The sequence below is a fragment of the Chiloscyllium plagiosum genome, unplaced genomic scaffold (genome assembly GCF_037043375.1).
Source record: "Chiloscyllium plagiosum isolate Xiang-an unplaced genomic scaffold, Cpla_swu_hap1 HiC_scaffold_21, whole genome shotgun sequence".
Classification (NCBI taxonomy): Eukaryota; Metazoa; Chordata; class Chondrichthyes; order Orectolobiformes; family Hemiscylliidae; genus Chiloscyllium; species Chiloscyllium plagiosum.
In genome coordinates, this window is record NW_028270159.1 from 46,877,382 (window position 1) to 46,893,721 (window position 16,340).

Here is a 16,340-nt window from a genome sequence, read left to right on the forward strand (position 1 = left end):
TGTGTACAGTGCGGATGGATTCTGTAGGTTACAGAGGGACATACATAAGCTACAGAACGAGATTGAGAGGTGGCAAATTGAGTTTAATGCGGCAAAGTGTGAGGTGATTTGGAAGGAATAACAGGAATACAGAGTACTGGGCTAATGGTAAGATTCTTGGTAGTGTAGATGAGCAGAGAGATCTCGGCATCCATGTGCATAGATCCCTGAAAGTTGCCACCCAGGTTGATCGGGCTGTTAAGCAGGCATACGGTGTATTAGTTTTTATTGGTAGAGGAATTGAGTTTTGGAGGTCTTGTTGCAGCTGTACAAAACTCTAGTGCGGCCGTGTTTGGAGTATTGCATACAGGTCTGATTGCTGCATTATAGGAAGGATGTGGAATCATTGGAAAGGGTGCAGAGGAGATTCACCAGGATGTTGCCCGGTATGGAGGGAAAGTGTGATGAAAAAAGGCTGAGGGACTGGAGGCTGTTTTCGTTCGGGAGAAGAAGGTTAAGAGGCAACTTAATAAAAGCATACAAAATGATCAAAGGATTAGATAGGGTGGAGAGCGAGAGCCTTTTTCCTCGGATGGTGATGGCTAGTATAAGGGGACATAACTTTAAATTAAGGGGTGATAGATATAGGACTGATGTCAGAGGTAGATTCTTTACTCAGATTAGTAAGGGTGTGGAATGCCTTGCCTGCAACAGTAATAGACTCGTCAACTTTAAGGGCATTTATATGGTCATTGGATAAACATTTGGATGATAATGGAATAGTGTAGGTTAGGTAGGCTTTACATTGGTTTCTCAAGTCAGCGCAACTTCGAAGGCCGAAAGGCTTGTATTGTGCTGTAATGTTCTACGTTCTATAGGCTTCTTCTTTCCTTTTGACTAAATTCACAATCTCCCTCGTTATCCAAGTGCTCCTTACCTTGCCATCCTTGTCCTTTCTCTTTATTGGAACATGCTGGTGCTGAACTTTGATCAACATCTCACATGTGGTCTTGCCCAATAACACTTCCTCCCATTTAACACTCCCTAGCTCCTGCCTAATACTGATTCAATTTGTTTTCCCCCAATTTAGTACCTTCCTTTTAGATCATGACTTATCCTTATTCATTAGCCATCTTAAAATCTAAGGAGTTGCGATCACTATTTCTAAATGCTCTCCCAGTGAAAAGTCAGTCACCTGGCCAGGCTCACTAGCCAATACAAGGTCCAGTATGACCCCTCCTTTAGGTGGACTATCCACATACTGTTTCAAGAAATCCTCTTGGATGCACTTAACAAATTCTGCTCCATCTCAGCTTAGTGCAGCATTTCAAAATATCCTGGATCTGATACTCGGTGACATTCTTAAGCCTTCAGCAACCTCATACTTGAGCCTCAATGGTTGACACAGCACACATGATGACAAACGCAGTAACCCCATCCTGTTCATTAGGCAGGAACTCCTTATAATTAGTACGCACATATTAATTACTGGTAACCTCTATTCTATTCACTGTGCAGTAATGCTGGAGTACATTATAGATAGAGCAGCACACACTATGACTAACATACTAACTCATCCTTTTTACTGTATAAAACACACACCATGAATAACAGAGCAACCTTCAATTGCTGACTGGACAGAAATTCCATTTGGTACCGACTCTTTCACACACAATTATTATTTCAGTTTGTTTCAGATTTGCAGAAAGCCATAAAATAGAATGCACCTCCGACTGGAGGACAAGTTTTAGTTGTGTTGCTATAATAGGATCGCATGGCAAACACCTTTCCATACTCGCTGTATTATGAGAATGAGAAGTAAAGCACAGAGGAATTATTTCATGGAAAAAGGAAGAAATACAATTTTTTTCTACTCAAAGAGCACAAAATCACACATTTTAGAGGAGTAGCATTCTAAACTTACATTTCACCTGATGTATAAGGCGTACAGCAGCTTTAACGCAAGGTGGTAAATGTTTATTTGCTAGGTAGTTAAATGAAATACATTGGGTAGAAAGAAATCCAGCAAGATTTCATAGATTAAACTTTTGTATTCGGAATGCAGTTTCTGGGCTCATCCAAATGTTAAGTGCCTTTCTGCTCAGTCTGGAATTACATCTATTTCCTCTTTGGTTTCCCAATATCCCAATCAGTACAGAAAGCAGTTGCTAGAGAATGTTCCACACAATGGATGAGGGAGAACAGCTAAGTAAAACAAAAAGATCTTGCTCGAATGTCTTTGTATTTGAGGCACAATTTACCTTTGGTTGTTATGCGATTTTCAAAAAAAACGTACGCCTCAAATATTTATATTCCCATTCAAAAAGGAATTTTGTCAGGAGGAACTACTGCCCGAGAGTTGGGAAACAGGTGGAAGTGGTAGAGCCCAGATGTTGGAACAGGGAGAATTTTCTTTTCTCTCTCTCTCATTACAAATAGATGATGTGGATTTGATTGCTGGAATACATAGTACTGAAACTTACTAAGACACAAGGGGAAGCTTTAGTATAGTAGAATGGATATAGTAGAATGGAGCAGAAAGGTAGCAGAATGCAATTTATTGCAGAAACGTGTGATATGTAGCATCGTGGAGAGCGAAATACAAAGTAAGATATGCATGAAACAGAAAGGCACTGAACAGAGTGGTGGAACAGAGAGAAGAAGGTGCAATATTTGGGCTTGAACACAATCATCAAAATAGTTGATAACTGTACATCCAACGACCCTCTGTCAACCGTGTGTCATATCCTCTGCTTTAAGGACCTCTGTCAGTGGGATATCAAGGTGATGAGACTCAAACTCACACTCCTTCCTGGAGGCTGACCTTTTGCAAAGGCATTGGAAGAGACAATTTGAAACATAATGCTCAGCTAGTCAAGAAGAGGCCCAGAAAAAAAAACAGGTGAGTGAATCATAATGGTTATGCAACAGCTGGCATATTGTGGAATTATTGGATACTTTAATATCAAAGATCACTCTCCCTCAAGGTGATGCTGTTCCAATAATGCCAATCTGATAATCCTATAAAATAAATCACAGTAGCAAACCATATGCAGTTACTGTTCCGAGCTCCTTACCAGTTTAGGTAGCCTCTTGCGAGAGAAGACCCGGCGAGGACAGCAGAGATGTAGATGACCAGAGCACCAACTCCTCATGTTGAGCCACTCGACGGTGCGAGCTGGCGTCGGGCCATCCTCCTTGTGCAGTAGGATGAGCTGTTTGAGAGCTCGTACGGCTGTGTTCTCCAACATGCGCTCCAACTGCAAACAAAATCACACACAAATTACAGGACACTGAGCCGGTGCCACGGGACACACCGTCAGCTACTCTACGGTGCGCTACTCCCACTGTGTCTCCGTTTGCTGGTCGCAATACCAGGTTTTGTAGGTGCAGCACTTCACTTTCACACCCAAACAATTTAAGTCAGAAACGGGTTAATGTGGCAGCTAGCAATGATGGTCACCTGATTGTCCTGAAGTGAACCACACTTCTCTAGTCCCTTGCCTCAATGGTCAAAAAAAGTCATATGCAAAGTTTTCATGTGAGGAATGCTTCAGGTCCAAAAGAATACAATGAGCCCCTTGGAATAAATAGTGGGACACTAGTATGACTGACAGTGTACATACTATGTTGAAACAAAAAATCAAAATACAGTGGACTCCAGATATAAGAACATAGAAGCGATATAGGGCATTGGGCTCTTCGAACCTGTTCCTCAAGTCACCAAGATCACGGCTCACCTGGTTATGATTTCATCTCTACTTTTGTGTCTGCTCCCTCTTAACCCTCAGCTCCCTTGTCAACAAAAAAAAATCAATTTAACTTGAATACATTTAAACCTCCATTTTCATCTGAGGAAGAGACTTCCATAGATTAACGACATTCTTAAAAATAAATTATCACATCTGACAAGAGCGTGACCTCTCACTCTCAAATGCCCCTAGTTGACATCTCTATCCTAAGAGGGAATATCCTGCCAGTACCTACCCAGTTTAGTCCCCTCAGAATCTTACATGCTTCAATAGTAGTAAAACAAATAAGGGCAGGACTTGTACAGTTAATGGTAGGGCCCTGGAGTGTGTTATGTAACAGGGAGGCCTAGGAATTTAGGTGCTTGACTCTTTGAAAGTTGCATCATCGGTAGACAGAGTCAAGAGTGTGGTGCTGGAAAAGCACAGCATCCCAACGAGCAGGAGAATCAACATTTTGGGCATAAGCCCTTCATCAGGAATGAGGGCTTGTGGGTTGGGGAGCTGAGAGATAAATGACAGGCCGGGGGGGGGGGGGGGGGGGGTGGGCAGGAAGGCAGATGGGAATGCAATAGATAGATGAAGGTGGGGGAGAAGGTGATAGGAAGGAGAGGAGGGTTGAGCGGATAGATGGGAAAGACGATGGACAGGTCAAGAGGGCAGAGGCGAGTTGGAGGCTTGGGACTGGGATAAGGTGGGGAGAGGGGAAATGAGGAAACTGGTGAAATCCACATTAATTGGCTTGCGGGGTTCCAAGGCGGAAGATGAGGCATTCTTACTCCAGGCATCAGGTAGTTAGGGTTTGGCAATGTAGGTAACCCAAGGATTTTGCATGTCCTTGGCGGAGTGAGAGAGGGAGTTGAAGGGTTCAGCCACGGGGGCGGTGGGGTCGGTTGGTCCGGGTGCCCCAGAGATATTCTCTGAAACAATCTGCAACTTGGCATCCTGTCTCCCCAATGTAGAGGACTCCACACTGGGTGCAACAGATACAGTAGATGACAATTTGTGGAGGTACAGGCAAATTTCTGTCGGATGTGGAAGGATCCTTTGTTGGGTTGGGGGGGGGCAGTGGGTTTTAAAAGCAGAGCTCATATTTTTAAGGTGAGTGGTGAAAGATTTAAAAGGACCCGAGGGCAACATTTTCACACAGAGGGTGGTTCAAATGTTGAATGAATGGCCTGAGGCAGTCACAGATATAGGAACATTTACAACATTGAAAGACATTTGGACAAGTAAGTGAATAGGGAAGGTTTAGAAGGATATGGGGCAAACAAAGTAAGTAGGACTAATTCAGTTGGACGGAGGTGGACGGAGTTGGACTGAAGGACCAATTTCTGTGCTGTATGAATCTAAACCAAGTTTTATTCTTCTAAACCCACATGAAATCCATGAAAAAGTGGAGACATTTTCAGTAGATATCACATCTGTGGACAGAGAGAGAGAGAAAGAGAACTCAACTTTCAGATCAGTGACCTTGCATCAGAACAGTGAATGCTTCTGATGGAAGGTCAATCTAAAACGTTACCTCTGCTTCTCTCTCCACAGTTGCTGCATGACCTGCTGCATATTGTCAACATTTTATGTTTTTATTACCATAGAATTGGCTCTGACAGAGTATGCAGACAGCAAAGGAGCCACGTGACCAATGTACACAATACCTTCCAGTCAGCGATGTGACAGGACCTTTCATGAAAAACAAATAATTTAAGTCATTCATTCTTACGTTATCCCTTCCTTTTGTCCCAAAGTTGGCAATTCACTGCACCGATAGAGACACATACTGACATAATGAAAGGTGAACATCGACATGATTGCAATTCCTCTAAATACTGTGTGAAGTGCAATTATTGATTTACCTCTCCAACAGTTGGCTCCTGCTCTCCCAGGCCAACAATAAGGATGCAATCAGCCTGCCTGATACAGCGCTGGGTCCAGGGAGTCATGCTGCTGTCAGACTGGTAGAGCACAATTCTATGGATATCTTCTTGCTGAGCTAGCCAGCTTGATAATCGGTACTCATGGATGCTACACAAGGAAAAGCCAAGGGATCATTCAGAAATGGAACATTGAAAATCTACACACATCAAATCAACATCAGTGGAGAAAATGGACAAGCAAACAACAAGAGAAGGAAGGACTTTAATAGACTTTGAAAAGGAAGTGCAGGAAATGAAAGAGAGAGATACTCCAAGCACAGAGAGGGAGAGTCAATGCATCACTTGTGAACTGGTAAAAAATCACCAGTATCCCAGATGGCAGAAAATATCATCAAGGTGGCCTTGGACTTATAGCTTCAAGACATTCTACCACCAGCTAATTTCTGCGTCTGTTGGAGATTATATTGATGGAAATCGATTGCTGTGCATAATCAACAATTCCATTAACATTAGAGGTCCCTCCAAGGATGACAGGCAGCAAACAAAATCGGTTTTGGCCTTTTTTTGTCTTGCAATTCCTATCCCAGACAGAAAGGGGCACTCTGAACTATACTGAAGATGGGAAAGCTCCAGGGAGAAAGTGTTAGTGGGGCTGGATCTGTGGCTTTAAAGTTGGCCTGCTTTTTCTTTTTGCAGTTTAAGGCAGACAGACCTGCTATGCTTTGTTAACATTTTCATTTTAAACATGCCATGCAGGCTTGCTGCTTTTCCAATATCTCGGATTTTCCAGCACATTCCCTCAGCAAGTTTCAGACTACAGTAGAAAGTGAGGACTGCAGATGCTGGAGATCACAGCTGAAAATGTGTTGCTGGAAAAGCGCAGCAGGTCAGGCAGCATCCAAGGAGCAGGAGAATCGACGTTTTGGGTATAAGCCCTTCTTCAGGATTCCTGAAGAAGGGCTTATACCCGAAACGTCGATTCTCCTGCTCCTTGGATGCTGCCTGACCTGCTGCGCTTTTCCAGCAACACATTTTCAGCTCAGACTACAGTAGTAACTCAATGCTTCTTTCTATTGTTACAAGACACTACAGTCACACAAAACAATCTCCAGCTTTCTGATTGAACAAGTGACCACAACATCACACATTTGTAGAGCACCTTTATCTTGGAAAAGCAATCCAAAGGTCCCTCACCAAGATGTAAAGATGCTTGCGGGATTGGTAATGCTTGCTTAGCCTTTTTATTTCAATGCCTAAAAATTCTTGTTTATCAATAATTTTTCAATTCTAAAGACGAGTCTGACCTAAATTTTAAACCTATTTCTTCTCTCAAATAATGCTGATGGACTATTTTCCTATATTTATTTCAGATTTATGAAAACTTTGATTTTTTTTAAAATCAGAGATGTAGTTACAGAACCATCAAACTCACATTTGCAATTCTCTCTTTAAAATAATGCTGATACATAAAGGAGAAACTGCTTTCATTAGCAGGAGGTTGGTAACCACAGAGGACAGAAAATAATTGGCAAAAAAACCCAGCAGGAAATGTGGAGGCACTTAAAAAGAATACAACTAGTTACAGTGTTGTGGAATGCACTGTCTGAGAAGCTTGTGGAAGCAAATTCAAAAGTAGCTGTTAATAAAGAATTAGACATTTACTTGAAAAGGGGAAATTTGCAATAGCATAGGGGTCAATCAGGCCGTGATGTAAACAGCTCCTACAAAGAGTCAATAACTAACACTATGGTAAAAACAATGACTGCAGATGCTGGAAACCAGATTCTGGATTAGTGGTGCTGGAAGAGCACAGCAGTTCAGGCAACATCAGAGGAGCAGTAAAATCGACGTTTCAGGCAAAAGCCTGAAGGATGGTAAGATAAATGAGAGGAGGGTGGGGGTGGGGAGAAAGTAGCATAGTGTACAATAGGTGAATGGGGGAGGGGATGAAGGTGATAGCTCAGGGAGGAGGGTGGAGTGGATAGGTGGAAAAGAAGATAGGCAGGTAGGTCAAGTCATGGGGACAGTGCTGAGCTGGAAGGTTGGAACGAGGGTGAGGTGGGGGAAGGGGAAATGAGGAAACTGTTGAAGTCCACATTAATGCCCTGGGGTTGAAGTGTTCTGAGGCAGAAGATGAGGCGTTCTTCCTCCAGGCGTCGGGTGGTGAGCGAGCGGCGGTGAAGGAGACCCAGGACCTCCATGTCCTTGGCAGAGTGGGAGGGGGAGTTGAAATGTTGGGCCACAGGGCGGTGTGGTTGGTTGGTGCGGGTGTCCCAGAGATGTTCCCTAAAGCGCTCTGCTACGAGGCGTTCAGTCTCCCCAATGTAGAGAAGACTGCATCGGGAGCAACGGATACAATAAATGGTATTGGTGGATGTGCAGGTAAAACTTTGATGGATGTGGAAGGCTCCTTTAGGGCCTTAACACCAAGGGCCAAATGGTCTCTTCCTGGGCTGTACAATTTGATACATAGCTACACCAAACCAATGTTGTCCAAATGAAATAGCTGAATAGCCAAGTGTAAGACTGCAGAAATATCATTTCAGCTAACCATGCTAGTTTAACAGAAAATTCCATGCATTCGCTTACGCAATGCAGGTAAATGCACTTTGCATACATCTATTTAGTTAACAAATCTCTGCCACCGCTCAGCAGCCAAAGAAATGGAGCACTGTATCAATTATAAAGAGTATCTCCTTATTACCTTGCCAAACACCCAAGATCTGTTTAAAGCATGAAAGCATACACCATGCAAATGAGCAGTGAGGTCAACACCTAACAATGGTGGTTAATATTTAATATCATTTACTAATCACAACTAACTTATCCATGTCTAGATTCCCAATTAGCCACAAGTGGCCAAAAGCTATCTCTTGGGACAACACTGGTCTAAACCAAGAAGATTCCAATTTACGTACAGCACAATGGAAGAGATTAAGGGAAACCTGAATTTCTTTTTAATCCCCAAGTGATAGCACTTCACCCAGTACAATACTTTATAAGCAGAGCATAAATAAACCAGCCTCAGCTGGAACAACAATCCACTGCAAAAGATTAATTTTCTGTTCCCTAGCCTCAATGCCACTTTGGTGGAATGGGGTAACTCAGCACTGTGCAGGGAACAAAACTAGGACCTTATACATTTATCATGCCATGTCACCAAACCAACTAAGAAAACCCAAAGTTTAGAATAAAGTTTAGGTTCAAATCATCCCAATCTGCAGTGCGCTGAATTTGGACTTCTCAACTTTCAGATGGGTGATCCATCCAGCCTATATGCTAAATTTGTTAGCTGTATGTTTACCGTTATCTCTTGGCATTATGCTATATAATCTGCCCCAATTGACACTCCCCGTGAAACCAGAATAACTAAAATGAAAGACAGTGTAAGATCAGAGAGAACAAGCTAGGTGAGTGAGGTAGGAAGTCAGCTAAGGCAGAGTGTGACCTGACCTGTCCAAAGCAGTAGATCCAAGACGTTGTTTGATGACATCACTGTTCAGTAGCAAGGTAGGACCTGAAATGAAACAATTGACTTCAGTTTTACATAAATTTAAATAGATGTACTAATAAGATGTATTACTTATCAGACTAAGGGATTCACAGTAAAGAATTACTATGAGCACTTAGGCTACAACTGACACGTAAATAAATAATACAAATGAACAAGTTCAAACAGCCAGCAGGGATCAATGGAAATGGGGAAATCATTCATTAGTCTGAAAATATTATCTGCACTGCCTCGAGGCTTCGTTTTAGTGCAAAGCTGTGGTAATTGGGTTTCCTGAAGAAGGGCTCATGCCCGAAACGTCAATTCTCCTGCTCCTTGGATGCTGCCTGACCTGCTGCGCTTTTCCAGCAACACATTTTCAGCTCTGATCTCCAGCATCTGCAGCCCTCACTTTCTCCTGTGGTAATTGGCCAGCCAATCATGATGGAAGGACAGAAATTCAGGGTATTTTGTGATGACATTGTGGTGTGCCAAATCAAGAGGACTTGCCCTACTCATTCCAATAATCTCAGCTAGGTACGCCTAATCAGACAGCACTATGGAAGCCAAAGGGTCAGCAGCAGTCACCACTTCCTGTTCAAACATCATTCTGACCAAAGAATCAATTTCTAAAAATGCACGACATTCTAAAAATTGCATCATCCTAATTCATAGTAATAGGCACACTATGGTTGTTGTACATAGTTGTCTTTGGCTATTTCTGAGGGAAAATGGAATAAATTGTAGTTGAAGGGTCTGACATGAAAGCAAAATTTGAAATAATATGTGCAGCATATTGACCACCTGCAGACTGCCAATGATTCAATCCACATACCTGCTAATGCATGCTAGACTAACAAGGTACCCCTCACCATAGATGGTTAATGGAGGAAGAAGGATATAAACTATCCTAACATGGCGTTGTGCTATGTCTACCAGATATAAAAACACCACAAGGATGTGCATCAAAGCAACGTTTATACGCACTACAGAACAGGATTTATACACTTAATGGTAAGGTCCTAGGGTGTGTTGCTGAACAAAGAGACCTTGGAGTGCAGGTTCATAGCTCCTTGAAAGTGGAATTGCAGGTAGATAGGATAGTGAAGGCAGCGTTTGGTATGCTTTCTTTTATTAGTCAGAGTATTCAATACTGGAGTTAGGAGATCATGTTGCGGCTGTACAGGACATTGGTTAGGCCATTGTTGGAATTATGCATAAAATTCTGGTCTCCTTCCTATCAGAAAGATGTCGTGAAACTTGAAAGGATTCAAAAAAGATTTACAAGCATGTTGCCAGAGTTAGAGGGTTTGAGCTATAGGGAGAGGCTGAATAGGCTTGGATTGTTTTCCCTGGAGCGTCAGAGGCTGAGGGGTAACCTTATAGAGGTTTATAAAATCATGAGGGGCCTGGATTGAATAAATAGACAAAGTCTTTTTCCTGGGGTGGGGGAGTCCAGAACTAGAGGGCATAGGTTTAGGGTGTGAGGGGAAAAGATATAAAAGAGACCCAAGGGGCAACTTTTTCATGCAGAGGGTGGTACGTTTGTGGAATGAGCTTCCAGAGGAAATGGTGGAGGCTGGTACAGTTGCAACATTTAAAAAGCATTTGGATGGGTATATGAATAGGAAGGGTTTGGAGGGATATGGGCCGGGTGCTGGCAGGTGGGACTAGATTGCGTTGGGATATCTGGTCAGCATGGACAGGTTGGACTGAAGGGTCTGTTTCTATGCTGTACATCTCTATGACTCTCTGACTCAAATTCCTCCATCACCTCATCCACTTCCCATCTCCCTAGCCTCCTGCTGTCATACAATTCTGATATCTCAATTTTTCTCTGATTATAGTCTCTCATTTCATCTGAATTTTCTTTACTCCAACACCAGCAGTCATGCTATCAGCAGTCAAGGCCCAAAATTCACAAATCCTCTCCTTAAACCTCTTTATCTGCCCTAAAGAGGCAAGAGAGAATCTTACCACTCCACCTTGCCTTTCATGGCTATTACTATTGATGGCACCAAAACCATCAACAAAATGGAGGTCACCGTGACAGGAAACTGAACCAGACTAGCCACATAGTATGACTGCTAGAGTAACCCAAATGATGGGCATTCTGCAGCAAGTAACTCCCCTTTTGACTTTCCAAATTATTTCTCAGCTGCAAGACACAAGTTGAGGGAATATACTCCAGTTGCTTTTGAGTACGGACCTCCAAGAACATTCAAGAAACACAGCACATCCACGACAAAGCAGTGTGCTTTATCAGGATCCCACACCCTCCGAACCGTCTGACATCCACATCTTTTAAACTTACAACCTCCACCATTTGACCCCTTGAGCCTGCTGTTTAATAAGGTTATGGTTGATCTGATCATGACCTCAACTAACTTTTCTAGTGTTTGTCCATAAACCTTGATTCCATCATAATTAAAAAATCTGAATATATTCAAAGCTGAGTGAGATAATGATTCAGTCTCCATATCTCTATGGGTTCAAGAATCCCAAAAATTCACAAACGTCAAAAGAAATTTCTCATGTCTGTAATAAATGAGCAGTTTCCTATTCTGAATTCTAAACTCAACAATCTACATTTAATAAGATCACTTCTCATTCTTCTAAATTCCAATGAGTATAGCTCCAACTAATTCAACCTTCCTCAGAACCCCTTCATCCAAGAAATCAAGCTGATGAACCTCCCTTAAGCTTCCACCAGTACAGTATACCCCACTGTAATAAGGACAGCAAAGCTGTATGTGGTCTCACCAACACCCTGGACAGCTGCTAAGGGGTCACTACTTGTTATCTAATTTCCAAGTCATGAAATAAAGTGTATTCCTTATAATGACTTCTGTTAATTGTTATAGTAACCCTATTTCCCTTGGAACTGACATTAGCTTGTTGTTTACTTGCAATTAGAACTTTTAAAGGGAGACTGGTGACATGCCCAGGTATTGTTGCCAACTGGTTACGATTGATGTTTAAAAAGGTTAAAGGTTGTAGGTTTATGATGGTGTCTGAAATACGGTGTGCGCAGTTCTGGTTAAGGCACTCCAATGACACAGTAACAAACTTCTGGAGGAATCTCTACCAAGCAGTTCCTTGTCAGACCTGCCTCAAAGTTCCCCTCAAAGTTGCTCACCATCCCGAATTGAAACTATACCACCATTCCTTCGCTGTTGCTCGATCAAAATCCTAAAACAAACTCAATAACAGCTTCGAGGGTGTACCTGCAGGAAGATCCTTCACCTTATTACAAATGCTTAGGAACACCACAATAAATATTGGCTTTGCTAGCAGTGTCCACAGCCCTCAAACAATAAAGATGCATTTCTTAAAACTTATCCCTTTTGGACTCTTGCCCTAATATCTCCTTATGTGGCACAGTGCCATCCATCAGAAAGGAGAATGAAGCAGATGCAGTGAGTGACTAGCACAGAGAGAGAAAACTAGAAGTGAAAAAATACTTGCTGTTTACAATCTTAGGACTGCCCAATCTGATTTATGGCCAATGAAGAACTTTCAAAGTGTGGTCTCTGCTGTTTTCAGAAACACAGCAGACAATTTACACACAGTAAAGTCTTCAGACACAATGTGATAACAAAAGCACAATTTTTTTTATGATGTTGAGAGATTAATATTCAGCCATGACACTAGAGACAACATCTCTGCTCTCTTCAAAAGAATCTTTTACACTCTTAAAAATGGGCAGATGGGACCCGACAGACAGCATTATGTTCTCTCTGCATCATACTGCGCGTCAGATTTTTGTACTCTATTTTCTGGACTGGAGTTTGAAGCCACAGCCTTCGGACTCAAGATGAGAATATCCCTCATTATAACGTGACTAATGTTGAAACAGAGAAAGCAGTGGCAATGTGGCGGCACGGTGGCTCAGCATCAGGGTCCCAGGTTTGATTCCAGCCTCAGGCGACTATCTGTGTGGAGTTTGCACATTCTCCCAGTATCTGCGTGGGTTTCCTCCCACAGTCCAAAGATGTACAGGTCAGGTAAATTGCCCATAGTGTAAGGTGCATTAGTCAGAGGGAAATGGAACTGGGTGGGTTACTCTTCGGAGGGTTGGTGTGGATTTGTTGGGCCAAAGGGCCTGTTTCCACACTGAAGGGAATCTAATCTAAAAAAAAAAATTGAAGGGTGTGCAGGAAAACATATCCTCAAAATAATAGCATGTGTCATTGAGGGACTGATAAAAAGTCTTGTCTGTGTGAATAATGTGAAGAACTTATATTTAAAGGATGTCTAAATATATACTCAGGCCAACTATAAATGTTTTAGATATACTTGATTAGAGGCAATATTTTTCTCTCATAGTTATTTGTAACATCTATCTGTCACACCTGGCTGCTGCAACTGGTCTTTGCTAATTCATTTCGGTCACCAGCTTTGTGAAGGCTAATTTTCAAGTTAAGTAGGTGCATCTGTCACTGAGCTGCGACAGGTCTAGCTAAAACTGTAATAAATGGTCTTGGTTAGTGCTATCCACAACCGATTCGGGGAGTCAGGTTTGGAGCTCCAACTTCCAGGTCCTTTTACTACAGAATCTCGACACACACACCAACACCATCCCATCATACACCAGCCCCACTCTACCTGCCCGTCACAGATCCTGAACTGATCTGATCCCAGATGGATCTAAGCTCTGAAAGCTATCAGAGGGCTGATCTGTTCAGAATTTTCCCAATAATTGCATTTCTTTTGTGCAAAATTAAGTTCTTGGCACCAATTAATCTGAATAAGGGCCAGTTTGCCATTTGTTACCGGAGGAAAGTAAAATGTTTTGACAGATTGTGTCCTCACCATTGATGAAGGCAATGCTGCCACCAGTCTCTCACTCCATAACTACATAAATCCAGGCACATCACGACAACTGTGATGGTGACAGTGGTGAAGAGGAACTTAAACGTTTCACCAACAGTGACCCAAGGAAAGCTGTACCAGTGTTGTTTCCTCTTACAGAACAGGTTAATGTAATCACCAAAACAAAACCACAAGCTCAACCTCCTGGCCAGTGTTCCCATACCCTGTCTCTCCATTCCAAATCAGCTGTACTCAACAATGATCTTACAGAGTTCCCACATGTATGAGGATTCCTCCTAACCCCTCTACCTCCTTGCCATCTCATTTTTAAATTATTTTTTAAACATCAAGTTCATCTTCCCTTCTTTTGGTGGCTTTGGTAAGGAAGGAGGGCCTGGGAGGCTGCTGCAGTGGAGAATGGGGTATGTATCTGGTCGTGGCTGACTCCTAGTGGGGCCTTCAACTAAGCTACTTAGGCGATGGCTGAAGATGAGATGGATCCATTCCCCAGACTCCAATGACCAATCTGGGACACCTTGTTGGTGGCTATGGCAGCCTGGGACCTCTTTCAGTGGCTTCGGAGGCAGTTTTTGTCAGTCTCAGAGTTGTGACTCCATATGGTTTTTTTCCCTTCAGCAGTCTGGCCTGGGATTCCAAGGAGAGCTCAGGTCCTTGAGCCCAGACACTCTGAAATGGACTAGGATTGACTTGGTCTTAAATTGTCCTTTTTTAAAAAGTTTTTTATAAAATATTATATTATCGTGGAAGGACTGTTATTCTAAACTTTTTATTTCCTTATTTTTCTAATTTATTATCATGACTTTGTACTTTTGAAGATCTGTAATACTGGACTTTTTATTTCCTTATTTTTCTTTCTTTTTCCTCAGTACTTGTACTTAAGAATCTGTACTTAGGTACCTTTGTACCTAAGATGGCACCATAAGTGGCGACTTGTAAACATTTCACTGTCCTCATGTGAGTACATGTGACAATAAAGCTAATTCTAAATTCTAAACTGAAAAGAAAACTAGAGCAATTGGCTGGTTAGTTGATTGGGTGAGGCTGGAAGAACACAGATCAGTAATGAAGTACTATTCTATAGAAAAGGGAAAGGAAATAGATGAAGAAATTAACATATTCTATTGTTTTACAAAGCACATGCAAAAGGAGTAGTCTATAGTGAACTGGAATAGTTCAGCAGGAAAGATCGTGGTAAAGAGTGGTGAGGACAAGATTTATGGTAAGAGTTCCAGCACAGCTGTGCTTTTAAGCATCAATGATGAGCCAGAGTTCGATACTTCAACACCATTTCCCAAGACTGGAAGGATAAGGAAAACAAATACAAGAATCCCTCTTATCCACTCTTACCACCTCTAACATCTAGTTACAGCAGAACAGTGAATCTGCCATAAATGAGGTAACTGCTCTCCTCCCTAGAGTTCTCCCAAGAGTAGATGGTGTGGTCAAGTGAATAACAAGATAACTAATGATAGTGGGTACAAACTTTAACAAACAAGTCAGGAAAAAATTGGCAATTAAACACTAATTACTGATACTGTTCTAAGTTTGAGAGAGAATCTGGTTATGTGGAAAAACTACAGAAGTTTCAATTCTTCTGCTTACAGCAAGGAAGATTTAACAGGGTGTTCAATATTATGGCTTTGAAGTAAAAACCAAAATTGTTGGAGCAATTCAGCAAGTCTTCACCTAAAAGAAATAAATCTTTTCTTACTCAGCAAATAATCATTTAAGCAAATTGAATAGTAATTGGACGTAAGCACTGTACTTGAAAAGGAGACAATTTCAGGGCCACAGATAAAGCCCAAGGAAACAAGACTAACTTGGTGGTTCCTTTAAAGAACAGTTCAGATCCGAAGGGTGGAAAAGCCTCCTGTATTTTATGATTCGATGAATTAGGGCTAAAGATATCACAAATGGAGACAAGGAGTTATTTGTGTTCTGGAACCAGAGTAAACCAGATAACTAACCAGTGGGCAACACTCTCCATTGATCAATGTCTGGATATATCAGTTCACAACCTATTGATCTTTTGCCCAGGAATCAAGGTTGCAAACAGGACTGATAAGCCTGGCTATTTCAAACTCAATCATGATGATGGGAGTGACAGAGTCAAAACTGACAACAATCAAATTAGGATTGATGTTGGGAAGCAAAAAAATTGAAAGAGATTTCCTTGCCGTGGAAGCATAAACCACAAAATTAAGAGTCAGGTGATCTGTAAGTTCTGAAAGAATCAATAAGAGGGGACAATTTTTTTTATACTCTTTGTGAAATATTAGATTATTGGAAATTAGATGGATCTGCATTAAGCAGAAATATCAGGCCTGCAAAACAAAGATCCGGATAATTTAACAGTCGTATGCACAGCACTATGTCATAGACAAACAGCATGCATACCTCTTGATAGCG

The 16,340-nt window shown here is 41.9% G+C and overlaps 1 protein-coding gene across 4 annotated transcripts in view; it reads right to left on the reverse strand.

Annotated features, from left to right (window-relative positions):
- Nucleotides 1-16,340, reverse strand: part of pnpla7b (patatin-like phospholipase domain containing 7b) — a 354,731-nt gene that overhangs the window by 135,925 nt on the left and 202,466 nt on the right. For all 4 annotated transcript variants that reach the window (XM_043719901.2, XM_043719899.2, XM_043719900.2 and 1 more), the window contains 3 exons: nucleotides 9,059-9,122; nucleotides 5,585-5,753; nucleotides 3,057-3,239 (listed from right to left, as the gene is read on the reverse strand). In XM_043719901.2, the coding sequence (XP_043575836.2) occupies nucleotides 3,057-3,239; nucleotides 5,585-5,753; nucleotides 9,059-9,122 (416 nt within the window). The remainder of the gene's footprint in view (nucleotides 1-3,056; nucleotides 3,240-5,584; nucleotides 5,754-9,058; nucleotides 9,123-16,340) is intronic.